Source organism: Aptenodytes forsteri, unplaced genomic scaffold (assembly GCF_000699145.1).
Source record: "Aptenodytes forsteri isolate BGI_AS27 unplaced genomic scaffold, ASM69914v1 Scaffold96, whole genome shotgun sequence".
In the NCBI taxonomy this organism is placed as follows: Eukaryota; Metazoa; Chordata; class Aves; order Sphenisciformes; family Spheniscidae; genus Aptenodytes; species Aptenodytes forsteri.
The window spans coordinates 3,299,385-3,323,244 of NW_008795029.1; the positions used below are offsets into that span (position 1 = coordinate 3,299,385).

A 23,860-nucleotide genomic window follows, 5' to 3' on the forward strand; every position below is an offset into this window, starting at 1 on the left:
AGTTCAGCAGCTGGAGAAAGATAGGAGAAACCAACACCATGTAGGCAGTCACTCACGGTGGAGGTTAGAAAGTGCTATGTAGACCTCAGTTTCTGAAATTCTGAGGTAAAACATAAGGTTCAACACCGGGGACAAATTCTGTGCTTTCTTCTGTGTAATTTCATTGAGGATTCCAGATTCGTGCCCATGCTGCTGTGGGGGCATCAGAATCTGCTTCACCGGGGTTTAATCTTTACTTTGTCTGCTGTATGCAACTTTTAACTGGATCATAGTTTGTTGGTTTTATTGAAAAATAACAATTTAAAAAATTTAAAAAAAGAAAAAAGAAAAAGGAAAAGAGGAAAAAGGAAAAGGAAAAGAGAAAAGAAAAAAGGAAAAAGAAAAAGGAAAAGAAAAAGGAAAAAGAAAAAGAAAAAGAAAAAGAAAAAGAAAAAGAAAAAGAAAAAGAAAAAGAAAAAGAAAAAGAAAAAGAAAAAGAAAAAGAAAAAGAAAAAGAAAAAGAAAAAGAAAAAGAAAAAGAAAAAGAAAAAGAAAAAGAAAAAGTTGGAGAGGCGAGGCAAGGTGAGGCAAGGGGAAAAAGGAAAAAAGGGAAGAAAGAGAAAAGGAAAAAAAGGAAAAAGGAAAAAGGTAAAGCAGTTGTAACTGTTTTCTTCCTGAGGTTTTTGTGGTACTCAGACTTGTGAAATGTATCACAGCCTGACTGCTGACCTATTACAACTGCTTGAAGACCTCAGCCAAAAATTCTGATACTGATACAGCAACATATAATCTGCTCAATCTAAAAATAAAGAACGATGCTTAGAAAATAGTGCAAGATTAATTTATTTACAAATATTTCAGCCAGTTCTATTTTAAAAAACCTTTTGTTCTGAAGACCGACGAATGGTAAAAGCATAATTCAGAAATTTTAGACACACTGATGCTTTGCTGTTCCTTGGGGGTATTTTTAGTGTTGGCTTTTCCTTTTCTGGAAGCTTCTAATGTAACAATACCTTGCACCACAGTGCTGATGCAGGGATCAGCGGTTCATTAAAAGCTAATCCGTGAGACATTAGGTTTACAAGTGTCAAAGACACATTAGATTTGAGAACAAGGAGGAACAGCAGTGGTGAAAGGATTGTCAAATATACAGAGAATATCCCCATAAGTGGGTAATACCATTAGTTTTGCAGGAAAGCATTAGTTCTGAAAATTAATTTTGTATGTGTAATTACTGGTCACAGCCGTTTAGGAAGTGGTATTATAGCAAGTTAGACTGAAATAAATCAAAAGAGGTTTTATTTATTTTTTTCCATTTGAGATTATCTCACTGGTTTAAGCAGCACTCTTTGTACTCAGAAATCCCTACATCTGTAAAAAAACCACAAAGACCATAAATATCTATATCAGTCTTGAATAATTCAGCTATTTTCGCTTGCACACAATCTGCATACAGCCTTTCAGACTAACTCTCGGCTAATTCCTTCGCTATGGACGTCAGTCAATTATCTACAAAGTTTGATATAGTCTTTATAGAAAGAGAAAATGGCAGAAACCGCTTTACTTTTCCTCCATGGATAGTCGGTAAAGATTCTCGCCCAAGTACTCGAGCCTCTCCCTTTGTTCCAGGTCCTGGTACAAGCCTTTGGGGACCTTGCTCAGGCCGTAAACCAAGCCGTACAGGCAGCCAGCGATCGACCCAGTAGCCGCGCTTTCTCCTGCAGGTTTAAGCACAATTGCAATGGTTTCTTAGTGTCACCTTCATATACACAACCGAAAACTGTGCTGCACAGAGGAGGAAATACTACGCTGCTGACGGAGCGTGGTGGGGCATGTTGGGTCAGTCCCAAAGGCTTTGCACCACCTTGTGTCCTGCCTCTGGTGGTGCCAGGTGAGGAAGCCTAGGGAAGAGACCAACGCCAAGGCAAGGATGCGGTGATGCCTCTGCGGTGAGCGCTCCTGGGCTAGGAGCTTATTTGGTTTGGGGAAAATCCACTCCAACACAACAGCTCTTGCATGCAGCTAGCCGTCGCTAGGAAAAAAGGAGGGAAGAGTAGTTGCAGGGGTCCCTGCTACACGGCAAACGTCCTGGATTGGAGAGTGTACCTTCCTTCCTGACAGCACAGCATGGCATTGCACGCGCTTTAAAACATCTAGCCACGGCATGTAGCACTGATGCTCCGTGCGGTGCCTGCAGGTTTGTGCCTACAGGCTCTGCAGCAGGGGACCGTGAGCTCTCTTGGTTTCACTATGTTCCGTTAAAAGGTCGCATTGCCAAAGGCACTAGCATTTTGGCGGGGGAAGATGCCAGCCCTTTACTAAGTCATATTGGATTTACTTCTCATGCACCTCTCAAAACTGTGAGACTTAGATGGAGCAACATTTGAAAAGCAGTGTGAACGGCTTGCGCGGCAGCTGCCGCAGCAAGAAGGGGGTTTAGGGGGTAAAACCAGGGGTGCAGTTATAACAGGCGACATGGCAGATTGGCCAACAGTGGCAGCTGACAGCCAGGAGGGCTCTCTCCCATCCCGCGATGAGATTAAAAACACGACATGGCAGATTGGCCAACAGTGGCAGCTGACAGCCAGGAGGGCTCTCTCCCATCCCGCGAGACCGGGGGGGGGCGGGAGCGGAGCGGGACCTCACCTCCGTGGAACATGGAGCGGTTGCAGAGCTCCGTCCAGTCCCCGCCGCAGCCCAGCAGGGCATCGTAGGCGATCATGGGGGCGTCATGGCCGCGTCTCCCGCCCCGGCCTTCGGAGCTCCACCTCCTGTACGTCTGTGGGAGAGACAGTGGCGTCAGGGTAGGGCACTGGAAATGGGGACGCGGGGCCCGCAGCTGCGCCAGGGTGGCTTCTCCCCTGCTAGGCGGGAATAGCTTGTCTAGCAGGGAAAGGGCGGTAGACAGCTGCGTTGCTTGCATCGCTGCCTGCGGCGTGGGGTGAGCCAGGACAGCGGCAGCTACCGCAGCCGAGGTGAAGCCTGAGGTGTGGGTGTAAGCCCGCATCCCAGCTTAATGCAACAAGTTCTTGGCAGGCCAAGAACTCGGCTTGATTTAAGCAAGCCAAGAATGCCAAAAAGTAGATCAAGGTAGATTCCAAGCTCACATCCCAGAAATTCCTTATTATTTAAAAATCTAGGGTTGGTAAGGACTTACTTTGTCAGTCCTCTTCCTGCCTCTCGGAAATATTCTCAACTCCCCTTGTCACACATTTGCAAATGTTTCAATTAGCCAGGTTTTACATGGGGGGTGAAAAAGTTCTGATTCAGTAACTTCTTTAGGGGCTCAATTTCAGACTATGTTAATTCAAGCCCCCTTCTCTGACTTTTTCTTGCCAAACCCTTTCTTTCCTCTTCCACAAGCATTTATTGAACAAGAGGGAAAATAATTTGCAAATGTAAAAAACATTTCTTCCCCAGGAGAAGAAAGAAGAAAGAAGAAAGAAGAAAGAAGAAAGAAGAAAGAAGAAAGAAGAAAGAAGAAAGAAGAAAAAAACCCCAAAGCCCACAGCTAGCTTTGCAAAGGAAAACTGGGTTTTCTCTAGAGGAGTTACCTCCAGAATGCACTTTTTCCTGCCCAAAACCCCCAAATAAGCTCAACACTGAGAAATTTATAGTAAAAAAATACCTTCCTTTAAAGGAAATGGGCAGCTTTATTTCCTGAAGTTTAAGTTACATTGTGGTAAGTTGAACTGTTGCTGCTTGGCTGGCTCTTGGCTTCTGCAACACGTATGAAGGGTTTGCATTTCTATCTATTCACTTTCACCTCAGCCATTGCATACTTGGTTGTGGTTTATCTGCATATGCATCAAACAAGGTGGAGTTGGACTACAGCTCCACTCTGTTGCTTTCTTTTATTTTTTGCAATCTAGAGAATGTATTTATGTCTTTATGCTGTCCTCGGACACATGCAAACTTTCCAGGCTTATTGCTGCCGTTTGGATGCTGGAGCAGTACTGACACACGCGTAATACTACCAAAGGCAAGAGGACTAAGCGTGGAGGTGCTATTCTGGGTGCGCAGGCAGGCTGCTCAAGTGTCGCTCCATTTAGCCCTTAAGAACGCTGATGCTCTGAACACATCTGATGTCATCTCGCCTTGCTGAAACAACTTTACACTAGGGATAGCTGTCCTCGGGACCGAGACTCTGGGGACTTAACTGCACCAAGGCAGCGTTTCTCAAACATTTCAAAAGTGCAACCTCCTTTCGACTCCTGTGCCTTCGTGCAGCCCTGCGGTGTGGTACCAGCCCAGCTTCCCTAGGGCGGGCGGGCAGGCGAGGGGCGGCAGCACTGAGTGCATGGACGGGGGTCTCAACACGCATTTCCTCCTGCTGGAGGCACTGAGCTGCTGCCAAGCCCTGGAGGTAGTTCACACATCCCCTCCTTGCTGTAAACCCCTGCGGTCAGTAATTACAGCTGCCTCTGACTTCCTCCCCCCCCAGGAGTTGACCCGCTGCTGGCTAGCACTCCCTTTCCATCCATTTTGTTTCCCTTTCTGGGTCCTTTCACAGTGCTGGTTTAAGCAACTGCATCTTAAGGGGATGAGATCCTCAGAGTCTAATTGGCCTGGATGACTTTGGTTTGGTTCCTCTCGTTTTGTTGCACATCGTGTCCAGCCGGGAAAGCGAGCAGGGCGAGTGATTTTTTTGCAGAAGCCAGGCTGATCCCGAGTGCAGTGAAGTTTCTGCCTATTTGCTGTATATCTAACATGTTCCAAATGCGCACCACTGAAAAATGATTTATCCTACATTGGCCCATCTTGTAGTTATACATTCAAGAAGGGCTAATTTGTCTTTTACCCCCATGTGTCTAGTTATCTCCAAATTTAAGCTGTATACCTGCTTATACAGAATGGGGTCTTTGCTGCTTAGCATTTCGAGGTGTAATTTCTTTCAGAGAGGGGAATTGCCGTTGCAACGTACTCAGAACAATCCAAGCCACATTTGAGGGCTTCACTTTCACATCTCCTGCAGCTGGTATGTGCCTGCAGAAAGGTGCGCCTGGTCGAGCATGCTGGCCCCTGATGGCAAGAGTGGTGCCAGATATTGGCACTGTAGAAAGGTAATTAATAAACCTCCAGACACAAGTGGCCAGTTAGTTTGGAGGGAGTGCAAAGGAAAGCACTCCTGGGAAAAAGGCAGGCAGGATGGTTACCTTCTCCTCATTTATTCTTTCCATGGCTATTAACACGCTCGGCTTATAAGCAAATTAAGGCTCTTGACTTCTGTCAGGCTGTGATCTCTGGTTGGCGGTCAAGCTTGAGGGTCAAGCAACATTTTCCTTTCTTGTGCATCAAAATAAATAGCTCAATAGACCAAACTAGTTGGGCTAGGGTAATGACGGTAAATTTTGTTTCTGCATGAGGAATTCATGCAGTTCTCTCTTGAAATGATCATGGGGAAATACTGTTGGGTTTAATCTCTCCTAAAGCTCTGCTAAGACTCTGGTAGAACTAGAAGGAACAAAAAACTAGTAACAAGTTCATGGCACTGATTCAATAAAATAAAACTGGAAGGAGATCTATTCTTTATGTTTAAAGTGAGCAATTTCTTATTATCCACAGTCAATCTACCTTCCATCGGCACTTTTCACTGCACAGATGAGCACCTAAAAATATACAAAGTGACTTCTCAGAATCGAACTGTGCTTTAATAGTCTGGAAAAAAGGATTGATTTATAGGAAAAGGTGACAAAACCACATGCTTATTGCTTAGCTGCTAAGTGGAGAGCTTTGAGAGGTGCCAGCACATACCAGAAAGCTGTAAACACCAGGGAAGATGTCACATTATTTCTCTTGAGTTAAGAAGATATAACCAGAAGTCATGAGGCAAAGGAAAGATCATGTACGCTATAAAATAGAATCCCATGGGATGTGGTGAAACACCATCTCTCGAGACACTTAAAACTAGCCTGGGCACAGCCTGCGCTGGCAGAGAATTGCTTAAGACGGCTGTCTTCTGTTTGAAGGACCGTAACCGAGTCCAGCTCCTAGTACCCCGGGGGATTTCTGTGGGACTCGGGCCACAGCTCCATTAGGCTTTAATGGGAGCCCCTGGCGAGACGTTTGCCTTTTCCACCCTCAAATAGCCGTGGCTTATGTTTTGTACCTGCTCTGGGCGTCAACACATCTGACCGTGAAGTCCGCCTCTCTGCATTGCTTCCTCCCATTGCAGCAACCCCGGGACCGGTGGCAGCTGCTTTTTTACACTAACACATACCCGAGCCAAGGATGGGGTTTGTACCCCGGGGATTTCTGTGGGACTCGGGCCACAGCTCCATTAGGCTTTAATGGGAGCCCCTGGCGAGACGTTTGCCTTTTCCACCCTCAAATAGCCGTGGCTTATGTTTTGTACCTGCTCTGGGCGTCAACACATCTGACCGTGAAGTCCGCCTCTCTGCATTGCTTCCTCCCATTGCAGCAACCCCGGGACCGGTGGCAGCTGCTTTTTTACACTAACACATACCCGAGCCAAGGATGGGGTTTGTTTTTTCTTTCTTCAAATTTTAGGAAAAAATAAAGACTTCCTGACGGCTCTGGCACTGGAAACAGTTGAAGAATACTGGTGTGTCTCTTTGAAAATACCCCTCTCTGTTCAGAGCCTTTCTGAGCGCTTTCTGAAGTTGCAGTTACCTTTTCTCTCTCCTCTGCATCATAGTTGTCCGGAAAGACAGGTTTATTCTGATTTTCCTCATTGATTTCTCTCTCCTCCAAATAAAACTGCCACTTGGCTTCGAAGTAAAACCAGTGCTCCTGATATTCTGAATGCAAAGGAAATTAATGATGTAGCATTTCATCTCAGCAACATTTTCATTTCTACTTAAATTTAAAAAAAAAAAAGACAGTATTGACTGACCTGAAAACCTGGGTATTTTACAGTAATGTGCAATAAATAGGCATATATACTAAGTATGCATTTTAATATGAAGTGGGACATCTAACTGGAAACAGAAAATGTGAAAGAAGAAAATATTTTCAGAACCTCATGCTATTTTTATGATGTATTAAAATTACATTAAAATACATCAAGATGAGATTTTTTAGAGAACTTACTAAGGAACACTCCAAGGAAAAGATAAGAGTCAACAAAAAGAGAGAAAAAAAATCAATTCTATGCCAATTTTTGTATTCCTTTACTATGATTAAAGAATATCTAAAAATGATTACATGTCCTAAATGCAAATGGCTTCCTACCTCAGTTATCAGTTTTTAATCACATAATTTCTCCAGTATTTCTGTTCTGCTCTCACAGTATTTCTGTGTGATCTTTCAGGAAAAGGCAGATAGGCAAGGCCAAAATGCCATTTGCATATATTATAATACATATCAAATGTAGTAAAAGGGATAACTAACACACACATCTGCTATCTGTGCCCATACAAATAAGTCTTTTTTAATAACCACAGGTCTTTCTCCTTTTTCTGTCACTTCAGGAAGAGCATCTCTAATCATGTTTAACTTTGCGCGTGTAAATAATCTTATTAAATTCAGTTTATTGTCAAGCCAGTGCTGTGGTTCAACCTTTTTGTAAAGGCTTAAAAAGGCGCGTAAGTCACACTGACCTGTTAAGCACACACATACGCACCCGTCTGCAGAATTGAGGCCTGAGTGAAACCCTGCCTGGGAAGCCGAGGGGGTAAGGAATTAGAAATCAGTGAGACGGACCAGATGGCTAGGTATGCCAAGGCAAACTAGCAATTCAGTATGGGACTACTGGCATACAGTTTAAAATAAAATGAAGCGTCGCTGTTTTTCCCTGGCTCTGTCCTGCTTGGTTGCTCAGTTGTGTGCTGTAAGTGGCTGAGGATCATGCACACAACCAAACCATTCCTCTGAAGGACATAATCTCATTTTGCTTCTTTTCCTAAAAAGCCATACAGGTGACCCTCTTGGGCAATTAAGATCTTTAAAGCGGTTCAACTCCATGTAAAAAAATCCAAGCTGCCTTGTAGGACCTGATACGTTCACAAGGTTGCTGGTTCCCCAGCCCCAGACAGGGATAAGCCTTCAACCACGTGGCCCTATATGCCTCGGGATGCCCAGCTGCCCTTTTTCTGAGTCCATGCCCCAGTTTTGCCTGATTACAAGGAAGCCATTCATTATTAGAACCCTAAAAAAAGGGAGGTGTTCAGAAAAACAGGGTGAAAATGCACTCACAGCTGTCAAGCCAAGGAGAGCATCTTGAGGAAAAAAAATGTCACACAAAGAAAATGTTGTTGGTTGAAGTAAGCTACTGACACCCGCTCCATCAGCTAGTTACAAGACTGCTGTTAGAAATGCAGGTGACCTGACAGGTGTCTGTCGTTGTGGGTTTTTTCCTATTTCCCCCATGACCATAAAACATGACTGTCTCAGAAATGGATGTTTTCTGTGCAGCACCTCATCAAGCAAGGAAGTGCGATTATTCCAATGCACAGGCCCAGAAACAAAGGGATCAAGAAGTTGCAGGAGATTTTGGTTGCACGGATGACCCATAGCATGGTCAGAAATCCCACACCGCCAGCCCTAGCAAGGCTCTGCCCCGTCCCTTGAGCCCATCCTGAGACGGCAGTCACATTCAGGTCCACGGGACTAGTAATCGCAACTGAATATCAGAGAGGGGTGCTGAGTTGAGCCCTGTGTGACTGAACACTGTGTTTGTTATCCGCGGGGGATAACGCAGCTAAAAAAGAGTTTTCTAAAACTGGAGGACTCTGTCTGGCAGGATTTCTTTGCAGTGCATCTCACCAGCCAAGGAGCTTAACTTTAATGCAGGAGACTTTTCCCGCTACCAAAATAGGACGAAGCTCAACAATACAGGCACTAGCTGGAGAGCGTGCCTCAGGAGTCCAATGCGCATACCTCCACGCCAAGGGGTCCTGCTGGGGTGGAGTGACAGGGACCTGCTGCAAAGCCACTCAGAGAGGAGCTTGCTCACACTAATCCTGCACCTGCTCCTCATAGGTCTCGGCTAAAAAAATCCTGGTGCGCAATGAGGTGCAGACGAAAATGCAGGGCCTTTCAGAAAGGCTCCCTGGTGCTCCTTTCAGATTTTAAAGTGGCAGCTTTCCTTCCAGGGTAAATCTTCATTTCTGAGTGCTCTTGAGTAAAGATTTCCATTGAATTCAATCTTTCTCAACAGCCATCCCTTGAGACTAACAGAAAAACCTCTTTCCTCGATGTTTTAATGTAATGATACTCGTCTGCCCGTGGCAGGTCTCACCATTACAAATGCATCACTCCCTGGCAAGAGGGGACTAAAATACCTTTGCCCTGAAGATCACATACATTGCTAAAGTGGCAATATCAAGTTCGGTAGTTGTGTTACGCTCAGTTGTTTTAAAACAAGGATACAACAGGTTGTATCTTAAATATTTGTTCAGAAAAGCAACAAGTCAAGTCTGAATTTGTGGTCAAAAGCTAACTCTTGGTCAGGAGGCATCTGCAGGTGAACTTTTGCTGGCAAAATGAGGAATGTCAGTGGGTTTTCTTAGGGAAAATGTACTAACTGATGGAAGGGAGCTGAATAATTCATATCTCAGCAGTCAGTTTGCCTAATAACCTGCTAAATAGCATTTCCTCCCTCCCCCCTGCCCGGCAATCTTTGAAGACTTTCTAAAAATAAAACTGTGCAGTAGGGCATTATCATTGTTATTTCTCTTTGTATTTTTGCCACCAATATACCAGGCAACTAACGGACGGTAGAAGAAGGTGGCACCACCTATGAAGAGCTTACAGTCTGAGCAGAGAAAGCAGGAGGATAGCCTGTGGAGACGGGAAAAGGAGGGGAAACAGCAACATGGAGAGACTGGGGAGTGACGTTTCTTCAGTGTCTTTCTAGCTGAACATAGTTTTAAGAAAACAACTCTTTTGATTCAGACACGTTACCTGCCATGTGGCGAATGGTCTTCTTGCAGTATTCTTCAGCCATCGGCACAATCTTCATCATCTCTCTTCCCCACTGCACAAGGGGTTTCCCTTGTATTGCATACGCCACAAAGAGAGCTGTGCATAGGGACCCTAGAAAGCCTGGAATTCATAGATAACAATGATTACCAACGCACGGTTTGTGCTCTTACCATCCTTGTCATGTCCTTCGTAAAATCATTAATGGAATGCCTCATGGCTGTAAGGTAGATTAACAAATGCACATAACCTATCTCCGCCTGTTTGCAGGCTGGCTCGTGGCATGTCGAGATTCTTGGCTAATGCGTGGTGCCGGTTGGTTTACAACTTATTTTACACAGAAGGGAGCTTCTGTTCTCAGTGGTGTAACATGACAGAAATTGAGTTAGGGGTCAAAAATAAACATCATCCACTAATGTGATACTGAAAATCTTCTAACTCAAGTCACATGAAATAATTGACTTGTGCAAAGTGATTTGATTACAAGCTATATCGCCTTGCTTACAGAGTCATCCAGCTCAAGGGCTGTGGTTGTTAGATCTAACACTATTTCTGGCTCATTTTACTCTAAGGAGTCAAGTCCATGTCTTACTTGGACAATTGCTTCTTTCCTTTAAGGGGACAGGCCCATGTCCTCTTAGAGGAAAGAAACAATTGTCCAAGTAGGACATGCTGTCTGACTGCCTAGCTAGGTCTTCCACTTCAGATATGAGTATACTTAAGATGAACTTTCGTTAACGGGCACTCAACTCTTCCATGATGTCAGAAACAGAGGGGCTCGTTTCTCATATTTACTTGTGCTCTTGGCATTCTGTCAAATGCAACAAAACCAACCCAGTGCAACATGCAACAGAAGTTTAAGAAAACAACTCGGTCATTTATATAAGCCCCAGGTGGACAAAGTATTGATGCGTGTGCTTCTCTCGGTGCATGGGTCCAAAAGTGTTCACTCATGCGTAGAGGTAAACATGAACTTCGTGTGTTTTGCTGAAGGTAAAACCAAATTATTTTAGGAGGTTACAAGTCCAGATGAGATGATTACTCATTCTCTCTGCCATAAGACCTGCAATACCGGGTCAGGCCAAAGGCACATCTAACCCAGGATCCAATAGATGCTTTCAGAAAGAATAAAAAACCATGTAGAGCCAGCTCAAGGGGTCTCACTCAGATAGACAGCATCTAACCCAACTGCCATAAAGATCCTTGAGTGCCACATTCAGCGTGAGGGTGGCAGCAGAGGGTTTAGAGGGTGAAGCAAAGGGCTAACAGGGGGCAGCAGGACAAGTCAGTGCAGAGGGTGGTAGAGGTTGGGCTGTGCCCAGAAGGTTTTCGGGGGGCTGGCAGTCTCTTCCTGCCCTCTCCCCAGGTAGCTCCCTCCCCCTGCTGCTATCGCCCTGCTCCCCCTGCTCCCGGCAGCCCTCACATAGCCTGCTGCCCCTCACAGGGGAAGAAAGCAAGCCCCAGTCGAGGTTTCTGGCTCTGCAAATAATGCCAGTACAGAGTGAGCCTAATTGGTTTGGCTTCTCCACTCCCCAGAGCTTCTAGACTAGCTTAGGGGCACTTTTAATTACACAGCTTGATTGCTTTTAACAGCAACAGCCCTTCTCGTCCGCTTGCCTGATCCCTTTTGAACCCAGGCGTATCTGTGGACTTTGCAGCTGCCTGTAGCAGCGAGGTCTGCGGCTTAACTATGCACGACACGGGGAAGTATTTCCTTTGTCTGTTTGTTTCAGTCCTGACGGACAAGTCAGTTGGTTTTTCTCAGTCTTTGAGTTACAAGAATCACAACTGACATTTCCCTGGCACCTTTCAGTATGGTAGTGAGGTCCATGGTGGCCCTTCCACCCTTCTCCTGCCCGCCTCCCCACCGCGCCACTTGTCTCTTTTCCCAGCTGAAAACTCCTTCTGGATGTAATTTCTCCTTGTATGGAAGGCGTTTGACAACTTGGATGCTCCTTGCTGCCATTTTCTGGCTCTAGTGAGTCCTTTCTGAGGTGGGAGGCCCAGACTGCAAGCAGTCTTACTGCTGCTAATGCACCATGGACTTCATATATTGGCTTAATGATATTTTCTGCTTTGCTTTGAATTCTTTTCCTCTAATTTTATGCCATCCTGATGGCTTTTCTGACCGCTTCAGAGCACTGAGCGTGCTGAACATGTCACCGTTCATTATGGTTTTATTTATTGCTGTTTAAAGCAGACAGAATGAATACATGGTTAAGTGGCATAAAATTATCAGAATGAGAGATCTGAATATTGAAAACAACATTAAATCTACTTATTTATGTTTTGTTTAGAGAATGATTCAGATTGTGTCCTAAAATATGTGGAGTTAGATTTTTTTGTCTTTCTACCTTTACCTACAGTGATTGGATATGACAAAACCTGTCAAGAGAAAAATGTTATTATCCCCTGAACCATAAACTTGCATGACAACAGTGAGTCATCTAGATGTACATGAATCTTAAAGTTTGACGAGGCAAGTGACACGAATATGCTTTGGACAAGACAGGTTGTGTTTAGTTCTTGGGATTTTAGGAGGGAAAACTCCTATGCCTGCGGTTGCTGTCTGCATAATATACAAGCAAATATATAAGCTTATATAAGTAATATATACACGTATATATTATCCAAGCAAAATTCAAACCAAGGCCTTGGAGTCTGCAAAGCAGGAGCAGTTTAACCAGGTGAATTCACAGGAGCCGTGTTAGTCCCCGCAGAAGTGAAAAGCAGCCTTAGGGACTTCAGCGCGCCGATACATCAGCGGACATTACCTGTAGGATGGTTATGAGTCATTCGTCCGCATTCAATGCTCACTTCAATAAGTGACTCCAGCCTTTCCGGCTTCCAGTATCGCATCCCTAAACACATGGCTTTTGTGGATGCTCCAAATCCAGAACCTAAAGTAAAAAGATAATGCCAAGCATTTAAAAGGAGACTAATGATACACAAATATGTTGATAAAATGTGAAACAAGCACATTTTATTAATTCAGCTCATGTGTGGGAACTCCTCAGGGAACGGGAAATTAGCATGCAAAGCGAGTTACAAGTTTTGAAAGTTTCTTGTGAGGAATTTTGCTTCTACACGGTCATTCTGGTTTTACAGGTATATTCCAATATTCTCAAGTGCTACGAAGAGCATAGTGGGATCAGAAAGCAGTGTGCTCTCTTGTTCACAGCACTTGTTTGATTCAAACTCTCATGCCATCTTTACTCATTCTTGGCTGACACAGCTGTTTTGCTTGCTCCAGGTGTCAGCATTAATAACAGAAGTTTGAGAAACAGATACACTAAGCCCTTATTTTAGTAGTCTTCATGCTGAAAGCACACAATTAAAACACTTTGTATGAGTATCACAGTTGATCTTACAATTTTAATGCATGTTTCATCCTGGAGAGCCCCACAGGTAGTTCACAAAATAGTTTCTGCTACATACAAAAATAACGTGTCCAAAAGGAAACTAAAGGCTATGGAGCCAAATCCTCCAAAGTTAGGTAATGTCAGAACTGAGGTTTCCCGTGCGACCTGAAGTCAGTGCTTGCGTGCGCACTCATTATGGTACAGCCTGCACTTACTGAGCTTGGTCTTGGGAATTTATTTATTTATTGAATAGCTAATTCAGTATTTCTCTTAATCCTCAGCACTGAGTGCATGATCCCAGGTGTTCAACGTTTAAACACTTCATTGAATGGAGAGTTAAATTTACTAATGAGTTTCTCTGCAGTACTTATCACAGTAATATCAGGATCCCACAGAAGTTTCAATAAGTTTATCTTTACAAGGCACCAGTGAGGTGATTATCTCCTCTTTGCAGCTGGTGAGCCAATGCCCAAAAAAGCATTAACTCATTGCAGGCATCCACCCTGAGATGGATAGGGTTTAATTTTTCAAAGTGCTTGGCATTTTTCAGCACTGTCTTTGCTTAGTCACACTTCCCAGTGACCTTGGGTATAGTTGAGAGCAATCAGCATTTCTCTGCTTGGTCCCTGGAAGATAAGGGGCATATTTATGCCACCTAATTTTAGCATCTGTGGAAACTGCAATAGGAGCACAGTCACCCTGTCTTTCCCAGACAGGCAGCATGGAGAAAGGCTGTATCTCCATCAGCCGGTAAGATGGTGTAGTAGGAGCAATTCATGGGCCAGAGTGAATTGAAGCAGCAGAAGCCAAGGAGCCAGGGCCAGGGCTTTTGGTCACCTACCTTCAGAGGAGCCCTCAGCTGCGCCCCTGGGCTGTGCCCACTGTGGCTGCAGAGCACCAGGGGCTCTCCTGGAGCACCGCTTGCTGTTTAGTGTCATCCCAAGCGACTTCAGCTCAGGTGTCCTAAGATCATGAGTGTGATCAAAATGTGGTAGTGGGGGTGGCAGGAAGATTTACTTCAAAAGTAGTTGCCTGAGCCAAGGTGTAACACTAACATTGGTATCTGCAGGTGCAATACAGACCAATCTGAATTTCTCTCTCCTGAGAAGATCTCTTCTTCTCCCTGGAGAGCAGCTATCCTGAGTGAGCACCCTGGTTAAGTGATCTAATTAGCTAGCTGAAGACATTTCTTCCCTTCCTCCTCGGAGTCCAGTGTGCAAATTTTGCATGCAATAACTCTTCCAGGGGGTTTAACCATCAAGGGCAGTCTAAAAAAGGCCAAACATCTGATAAATGTGACATGACAGGCTTTGCAAAATACCATTTTATTCCCCGCGAGCTCAGAGCTTGCTTCCTCCTTACTAGCCTTCTTGATACTAGTGAAAGAGACCCTCTCCAGGACACCTTTGGCCACTGCTCCTGATGAAAAGGCTGGACACTTGTCCTGCAAATGGTGTGTTTGCTCCTGTACCTCATATATGCTGCAGCTGTAGTGCCTGGTTATTAAGGAGCCAGGAGCAGATAAAACTGTCTGTCTATCCCACAAATCACATAGAAACCACAAGGAAGAGTCAGGAAAGAAATCCTGTCTTCCAGAGCACCAGTAAGCTTAACTGGGAGAACATATCTTCTCCTGCTTGCAAGACCAAACACTTCATTAAACCATCTGCTGCTCTATGGCAGAGTCTTCTTCACTATGCAATCCTGGTTCCTCCAAAGGACACAATCCATGCTGGTTATCCAAGAGGGAAGGGTGTTGTGCTACACAGAACTGCTAATTAAATAACATCTCTTAGTATATCCAAAGTGGAGCACGCACTACAGTAATCTGACCGCTGCTCTGAAGGTGCTTGTCTTTGCAACTTCATTGTGTTCCTCCAGTCTAGGAAGTTATATTAAAACCTTCTGCAGAATTAAACAAGCAAACTCGGTAACAACAAATTTCATCACGTGGAGTAACACTAAGCCGAGACAGGGCTGCAGGTGATTAGCAGCTGTTAGCTCCCCTGTCTCAGTATCTACCATTTGAATCAATGAAGTAAGGGACAGCGAGAGTACTCCAAGCAAGGGGTGAGACACATATGTAAGAACATAGATCAAAGGTCGACCTAACTCATCATGTCTGACAGTGGCCAACAGAGGATACTTAAGAAAGAGTAAAAGAAGAGTACAATGACTTTGTACTAATGAAGCTGCTGACAATTGGCTCCCTGATCCAGGAGGCAGCTGGCTATTTGTCTTTCTGCCTAATAACCCTGGAAGGATTTTCCTTAGGTGAATTTGTCCAGCTATTTTTTGAACCCACATGAACTGTGGCATCTGCAAATTGGCATTGGAAAACAGTTGTGCAGCTTCATTAGGTGTTGAGTGAAGAAGTCGTCCTTTTTGCTTGCTTTGAACTCATGACCTGCCAGTTTCATTTGAAGTCCCTAGTTCCTGTGCTGGAGGAGACAGAGAGTTTTCTCATGTTCTCCAAGCTATCTATGATTTTACAGCTCTCTATCATACTGTCGCAGACATCACAGCCTATGGAAGCAGTTTTTTACTAATCCAACCATCCTTCCTGATATCCTTTCTAGTTCTCTTACATCCTTTTTGGGGGAGGGAGGGACCAGTTTATATACAGTAATCAAGAAACAGCAGCTATGGAGTTATGCACTGGTGCAAACATGTTTTGTGTTTCATTCTCTCTTCCTTTTCCAGTCATTTCTAATAGTCTATTTGCTTTCTGGCTCTTGCTGAGCACTGAAGCAACATTTTTGTAGAACTGCTATAGCTCTACGATCCCTTCCCTGAATGGTAACTGAATCAGCAACTGCAACTATGTATATAAAATTAGAATTCCCCCCACACGCGTATGACTTTTCATTTATCTGCATTGCATTTGGTTCTGCTACCGTGCCACACAGTTATTCACCATTGTGGGCATCTTCCACAACTCTGCACCATATTATCTTTGACTTTGCTGACCCACTATGCACTTGCATTTCCAGATGGTTCGTGGACATGTTGAACAACAGAGGTCCAACACAGGTACCTCCTTCTCTATGGAGAAAACAGACTGCAATCTCCTCCTCTTCATTTACTGTCTTTTAACCAGTTGTCTATCCTCAGGAGAACCTTTCCGTCATCCTGTAGCAACTTAGTGCCTCATCACTTAGTGCCTTTGGTGAGGGACCTTGCTGAGTGTCTTTTGGAAATCCTAACAGACCATCTTCACAGTGTCTCCTTGGTCCTCCTGTTTCTTGGCTCCTTCATGAGCTTTCTAATAGATTTCTGAGGTATGACTTCTCATCACAAAAGCTGTGTTGATACCTTCTTATTACATCATTTTCATTCATGCCCTACATTATTCTCTTTTAGTATGTAATACCCCAGTGTGCTTTTCTTCACTGTACCTCTGTAGAATAATAAAGATCAGCTTAATGGCTGCTAAGCCCTGAAGAAGCTCTGTCTTTTGTGACTACAGACCGCTCTGCATGAGAACTTATAGCCTGGCCCCTTTTATCTCCTGTTCCTCTGTGGCTTATCCTTCTCTTCATTTTTGCTCCCCAACTTTCTGCATTTAACTGATGCTTTTTCCTCATGCTCCTGTAGCAATGCCACCAGCAAAAAGGCACTGTTCTCGAGGGCTACTAGGAAGCCCAGCAGCTGCTTCAATAGCTGCAAATAAAGACCTGCTTGGGTGCTGCAGCCTCAGCCTGAAATGCAATACAGGTAAAGCCAAGCTGCCATTTGACTGGCCTTTCGGAGTGGCTCCGAAGGCACATCTCTGGCTCAAGGGGTACCACCTTACTCTGATTTGGGTTCCAGCTCTCAAACATCAGCAATTCTCTTCTGAACAATTCGAGCTTTTGGCAATGGAACAAAACATTTTTACCGCGTCTCAGAAACAGCAGACTCATCTGCATCAGAACTTTAAACAAATGCTGACAGATAAACAGAGGCAAACACTCAGCAGTGATAAATTCAGCCTCGAGCTTATCAACATCATAAACTGGAAACAAGCTCTTAAAATGGAAGGTGTTAGACAGCCTTGGGCAGGTCTTCTGGTGGTCACAGGAATCTCACCAGCCTTTAACATAATCCGGGTACCTCTGCAATGAGTGTGGCAATGGACATGGCAGCAGGTGGCAAAGAGACACACAGGGCAGTTGGACTTAAGAACTCAGTGTGCTGACTATACCCACATGAATTTGAGCAGAGGAGCTTAATATAAGCAATGCAAAATTACCTAAGCTACAATTTCACTGTTCCATGAAGTCTGGCATGTGAATTCTTGCTAGAAATGAGGTAAGATAGAATGACCACAGGAAAACAGCATTTTAGTTCCAGCTCATCCAAGATATCATCTGACTGCTAGGCATTCAATGCCCGTGGAATGTTTTTGCCCCGAGAAGAAATTTGCGAAAATTCAATTAAAAAGTTAATTATGTCCATAGCAGTGTCAGGCCCCGTGGTATGCTAAACATCTCCACTTCAGGTCACCGGTTCTTTTGCTCTCAGGGTGAAAAAAAAGGCTTCTTGAGATGTTCAGGATAATATTTGTCAGACCAGATGGAGAAGGTGGGCTTTAGCTGCCAGGTCTCAAAGCAGGAGTCCATTTTAGATCATTCTAGCCCAGAGCATCCCAAGAGCAAATAGTTCGTCATGGAAAGCTGGGGAGGAGGAAGGCTAAAAGAAGGCTTGTAGCTCCAACACAGCAATGGGCCGGGGAACAGCCATGCTCCACTGCTGGAGGTGTTGAGAGCTGCTCAGGGCCAGCAGCAGCTCCCACATTTATTTTGGCCAAATTTTACTCACTGTCAATCAGAAAACTTATGACAAGTGCCAAAGGGGCACTTTCTCAGATCTGCCTGGCTAATAGTGGGGTGGGCAGAATAAACGGGGAGGGGATCCTTTTCCCTCCCAGCAGCTGTTGTGAGGAGTGGGGGCCGAGTGAGGGATGCTTTTTGTGTCAGAGAAAACTGACTGCGGAGACCCAGAAATAGCCGTGGCATTGTGCCACCGGGTCTTTGCCACGGTACTGCATCAATATGCAATGCTGTTGAGTGGTGCCGATACGTACTGCAGTGACGGAGCATCACACCGACACAGCGCAACGTCTGGGTGAGCTGCCATCGTCTTGTGGCTGTCCACATCTACCTCCTCTGATGATGTGGTGCCTCTACAGTCTTTCAAGATTAATTGCACTGTATGGGTATGGGTATATGCGTATGTGTGTGCACATAGCTGCCTGCATGCTACTTAACTTGAAGCAGAAATTCAATTCATGATAAAATGAAATTATCATAAAGACAAAGAAAGAGAGGGTCATGTGTAGGGAAACAGGGCTAGGAACATTAGGAATTATCAGCAAAACAGTCATAGTTGTTAGCAGGGCATCCACCTGGAGAAAAGTCTCTGCTTTCCCGCCAGTGAACACATTGGTGCATAGAGCATTTCACAGGCTCGGCTTTTTGTTTCAGATCTGCCATTGCTGAAAAGATCCAAGACTACAAACATTTAAACCCCAAATGGCAGAAAATATTTCTTAAAATAACCATTAAACTCAAGGACAAAGATCTGGACCCAGCGGCACAGAGCCAAGAACAAAGTCTCTTTAAATAGATGTCAAAGAGGGAAGGGTTCATTTACGAGAGGACATAGTGCCCTACAGAAGGAATTCCTGGCAGATCTTTTGCCATCCTCAGGCAAACATGGAAACGTTTCAGGGCTAGTAGCCTTTGATGTCGGGGGGAAAAGGAAACAATTTCCATCTAGCCAGAAACGCTGAAACATGCATTATTCAAGCCGGGATCTGTAAATGGAAAGCGGTACCATACCCTTTTCATTGAATGGTGTGTGCCAAGCAAGAAGGTAGTTGTCTGGTTTTAATTCCCTGCAGCCTTCAATGGTAGCGGGGTCTGGCTGCCTCCCCGAGAGCTTGTCGACAGCATCCACGTAGCGTTTTACCAGCTCCCGATACAGGTCTTCTAAGCACCAGTAATCTGCTCAGAGGACGAAGAGAAGGTTGCTATGTAAAGGCAGAAGAGCAAGACAGCACAGAAAACAAACAAGCAAGCTCACTATGCATTTCATAAATGTTCCTATTTCCACTTCTGATACACTGAGTCGTGTTTCTGGTGCCACTGTCAACACATTTTTACACACCATGAGAGCAGGCTGGAGGGACAACAGCCTCGTCTCTCTGGTCTTATCTTTTCCTGCTTTCCTTTCCATTTTTAATTCCTTTAATCAGAAAGACGAAAGCATTCTGTTCATCAACAGTAGCTGCTCAGGGACTTTATTTAGGCTCCGTGGTGTGAAGTATTTACAGAGGTGTCTAACTGTAAGGTGGGTGTGTTGCCGCCGTGGGGACTGGGTGTGCGCATGAAGCCAGCTGTGCCTGGCTCAGCCCGTGCCTTTGCTGTCGTTTGCAGACACGAATCCAATTTAAGAATGAAAGCCTATTTTTTTTTAATTACCACTGAATTATTTTAAAGAGGTATGTATGATTAAACACAAAAGCGAATTAGTGACTTTATTTTTTAATCTGTATTTTATATTTATTTTGTCTAAAATTTGTAGGTCTTTCATGCAGGGATCCCTGTATCTTATGTCAGCACAGTAACCAGGACAGCGAGCTTTTATAAAATTGGTTATAAAGATCAGCAAGAGTAGTAAATCCCTACAGTCTGTAGTATTTCCAGCAGATAAGTGTCTTTCGGAATAAGTTCACTAGCAATATGTGTTTATTGATTGTTTTTACTAAGGCCTACAGTCTTGCCTAAGGAGGAACCTTTCCCCTGTTAAACTTACACTGTTTCTTCAGTATAGCTGCTTCTCTCGGCTGCTGCTGCATGTTGTTGGCCTTGAAGAGCCCTGCCCTCGGCTCTTGCCAAGGAAAAGCTTCCACCGGCATCTACTACAGTTGTGTAATCAGTGGGAACTGAGGAGGCCGTCGGGATTTGTCCATTTATATCTTTTCTATGTACTTTGAGAAACCCCGTTTGATACTTGGTTTGACTCACAGATCGAATGACACAGCAGGGGAAGTTCCAAAAACATCTTAATTTTGTCAAAGATCGGTGATTTCTTGAAATCCACAGGGGAGGTTTAATTTAAGAGAAAGTTTGGAGCCCTGTAAGCCAGAGCCACTCAAAAGTATCAGTTAGGCAGACAGGTGAATAAAGAAGATGCAGGGCAAAACCAAGATTCCCCTCCTTTCACATAAAAAAATACCCTATCCATTACGCTGGCCATCCCACATACTGTCCTAGAGGAACAAGATACTTTCAAGCTGCCGACTCTTTCCAGATTTAGGAATCAGGTGTCAGTTTATTCAGATGGGAGCCAGGAGCAGGATTTACCACCTGGCAGCTTCTGCAGAAGCCTGTCCCCAGAGCCAGAGTCCCTGTGGTCCAGCAGCTCCGGGCTGCCCGAGCCCACCACAGTTCCCACACCTGGAGCTGGACTGCCGTCTCAGCCGTCAAGTCAATAGGACAGGTTCCTTCTTTAGAAATGAACCTTTTTTTTTTTTTAAACCCATGTTTAAGTCAGAGAGGAAAAGGCTTTCCTCGTTGCAGGGGTAGTTCCCCTGCTTTTGATGATGCTGTTTTCGTTCCTCCCTTATGGGACAGATTCCTACTGGAAGTAGGCGTTTTGTTTATCCTTCATTGTGGGATCAAATTTTCAGCCTGTGCACATGGTGGATTTCGGGAGTGCCAGCTCAGTCTGCAGCAGTGCCCGCAGCCCCCGCTGCTTCTGGCCATGGCCCTCCTGGGGTGTCCTCCATGCAGCCGGCGAAGCGCTGGCCAAAATCACCTCCCTGGGTGAGAACTGTCTTCGTCCTCAGTGCAAACCTCCACCTCATGCTTGGCTGCTGCCGCAGCCTCAGGCTGGGAGCTCCCTCGGGGGCAGTGCCCTGGCGATGGCACTTCACGGCGAGCCTAAGCCCTGGGCGAGCCCGACCCAGCCTGCAAGCATCCCGCATGTACCTGGAGGTATGCACCCAGGGGATGCTGCCTGCAGACAGCCAGCCAGGTGAACAGGACGTGCGGGGAGCGGGGCAGTGAGGGACAGGAATATTTTTATTGCTTATCCCCCCTCTTTTTTTCTTTTTTTTTTTTTGGCTGGTAGTGTTCCAGGCACCCAGTATATTCTTTAAAATCTCAGTCTATGCAGCAGCGAGGCCTCCCTGCTACACGAGGAAGGCAGGTCCCCGGGGCCGGTGGCAGCTGCCTTCAGCCTCACGGACCCACGTTCGCCTTTAGCTTCACTCCGTTGACTTGGGTGATTTTGCACGCGGGCTGGGCCATGACCAAGCCCAGTGGCCTTTTGTGTCCCCTTTGCCAGGAAGTGTTCCAGGCATCCAATATATTCTTTAAAATCTCAGTCTATGCAGCAGCGAGGGCTCCCTGCTACACGAGGAAGGCAGGTCCCCGGGGCCGGTGGCAGCTGCCTTCAGCCTCACGGACCCACGTTCGCCTTTAGCTTCACTCCGTTGACTTGGGTGATTTTGCACGCGGGCTGGGCCATGACCAAGCCCAGTGGCCTTTTGTGTCCCCTTTGCCAGGAGGAGACACTGCTGTGGGCAGGAGCAGTTCTGTTTCGCTTGTGGGAAGCAGAGAGAAGGACTTGCTTTCCCCTGTTCACCAACGTTACTATGAAATGAAGATTTCTTACTAAAATTCCCCACACCAGCTTGTTGCTTTCTCACCAGCCTATAAAAGCACCTTTTTAAAAAGCTTGTCTGATCAGGCCGAAGAAATGAGAGTGTAGGATAAACATAGCTGATGGGAATTGTAGCTGAGACTTTTTTTTCTTTAGAGCCACAGTGCTCCTGCCATATTTAAGAAATAAAATTCACTATTTTACTGTTACTCTAACTGGCTTGATTACCCAGAAGTTATGGTTTTAGAGAGTTCAATAAGCAAGAAACATACGATACATATTTAATCATAGCCTATATTCAGAAATACGTTAGTCATCTTTTTTCTTGATAGGCTGACAACTTGCCCTTATCTTTAGTGTATTAGCTACCCCTTAAACCATTGGTTAGCTAATAGCCAAGCACGAAGTGTCCAACGCACTCTCCAACTGATCTCTACGTACTAAATTTAGAGCAGATTGGAAGCAGGGAGATAAAGCAGTGAAACAGAAGCACAAGGGAAATTTCATTGACGTGAAGGATACTTAGCTACATTGTGAGCTTCTGCTACTGTTAATTATCCAGTGTTACGTGTGTTGGGAAAAATCAGGAATATTTTTACAGAGATTAAAAAATTTGATCCGTTCTGAAGAGGCAAAATACTGCTGAATGGTCACTGTCTTCTGGTGTACTTTTGATGACGATCTTGACAGTCTCAGAAAGCTCTAGTTCAATGGGTAGGGTGTTGATATAAATATCGCATCTTACAAAAGACTATTCCTTCTTTAAGAAAACACAAATATTGTCTCTCAAACTATTGTGATTTTAGAAGACACATATTAATAACTTCCATTATTCTGATAGACTTTATTATAAACATAGTAGGTTAAAATATTTTTTGGACTAAAGACACAGAGCTCTCCTTGGAAAGCAAATTGTTCCATTTCTGGCCTTGCAGGTGCAACCCTTTGCCTGAGGGGCAGCAAAGAGGAGACAGCGCTAGTGATTTTAGCCTGAAAGAGGTATTAAGGTGACTCTACTCCAGCCTGGAGTTCTGAACATAAACACGTTAAAAATGCACTTAGAAGAGCTCTTATCTTTTCCAGAAGAATTTCTAGTGGCTATATTATTCCCTGACGTACTCCAGCGTGCAGATAATCTACTTAGCAATTATTTTTGTTATGCTGGACGTGTGGTATTTTAGTCTTTAAGCTTTAACCAGCTGTATAAACCTGGGGAAAATATAGGGAGAGCCCCTCCACACCCAAGAAATCAAAACTCCCCAGTTTGTGTGATGGTAGCCAGATTATGCTCACGGAGGAGACAAGCTAATGCACATCATCGTTCACGTAAGCGGCATTTCTGACACACTTTCTCATGCCCTCCCCAGCACTCAAGCTTATTTGAAGAAATGCAGCAGCTTGACAATTTTGTTCCTTCCCAGACTGCGTTCGCTAGTCCCGTCGTACCTACCTGTGATGACAGCCTCTGCTGTAGCCATGTGCATGAGCGTGTTGTCACTTACTGGCCACTTGTCGGGGGAGAGCACCAGGTTCTCAAGCCCTCCAATTTCCTTCAGCTCCTGCTGGATTTTTGCACCTAAGGCATTGTTTTCTCGGGAGAAATTGCGATAACCGAGAGCATCCCCTACCCCAGCCAGCACAAGCGCAGCCTTAAATTTATCCATCCCCCAGACACTTTCCGCTTTCCTTTCGTCCGAGACAGCCACCGAATCTTGATCTTCCTTTGTTCCTTTGCCTTCGGCTCAGCTCCCCTGACACTTTATATCAGCCATTGTGTCACACCGAGCGCGCTCTCTATAAGGCAAGGACTTCCTTTTCTGGCTCTGCAGATGCCGTCTCTTGTCCAGGACCTGACGGAGAGGAAATATTTCATAACCCAGGGATTTTACAGGGGCTTTGTTCAATGAAATTGCAAGAGCGGACCCGCAAAGAGAAGCGCAAAAGCCTTGTTTCTGCAACCCGCTGTAAAGCAAGCCAGA

General features: G+C 45.0%; 1 protein-coding gene across 2 annotated transcripts in view; it reads right to left on the minus strand.

Moving 5' to 3' along the window:
• The window catches only part of ADPRHL1 (ADP-ribosylhydrolase like 1), a 37,289-nt gene extending 13,429 nt beyond the window's left edge, over nucleotides 1–23,860 (minus strand). Inside the window, exons 1-7 of one of the 2 annotated variants that reach the window (XM_009276077.2) lie at nucleotides 23,332–23,860; nucleotides 19,052–19,216; nucleotides 12,639–12,764; nucleotides 9,847–9,987; nucleotides 6,613–6,740; nucleotides 2,626–2,758; nucleotides 1,544–1,697 (exon numbers count right to left, since the gene is read on the minus strand). In XM_009276077.2, coding sequence (XP_009274352.1) covers nucleotides 1,544–1,697; nucleotides 2,626–2,758; nucleotides 6,613–6,740; nucleotides 9,847–9,987; nucleotides 12,639–12,764; nucleotides 19,052–19,216; nucleotides 23,332–23,545 — 1,061 coding nt within the window. In that variant the 5' untranslated portion in view covers nucleotides 23,546–23,860. Of the gene's footprint in view, nucleotides 1–808; nucleotides 1,698–2,625; nucleotides 2,759–6,612; nucleotides 6,741–9,846; nucleotides 9,988–12,638; nucleotides 12,765–19,051; nucleotides 19,217–23,331 lie in introns of those variants that run through there. The other variant, XM_009276078.2, reaches the window with a different exon arrangement.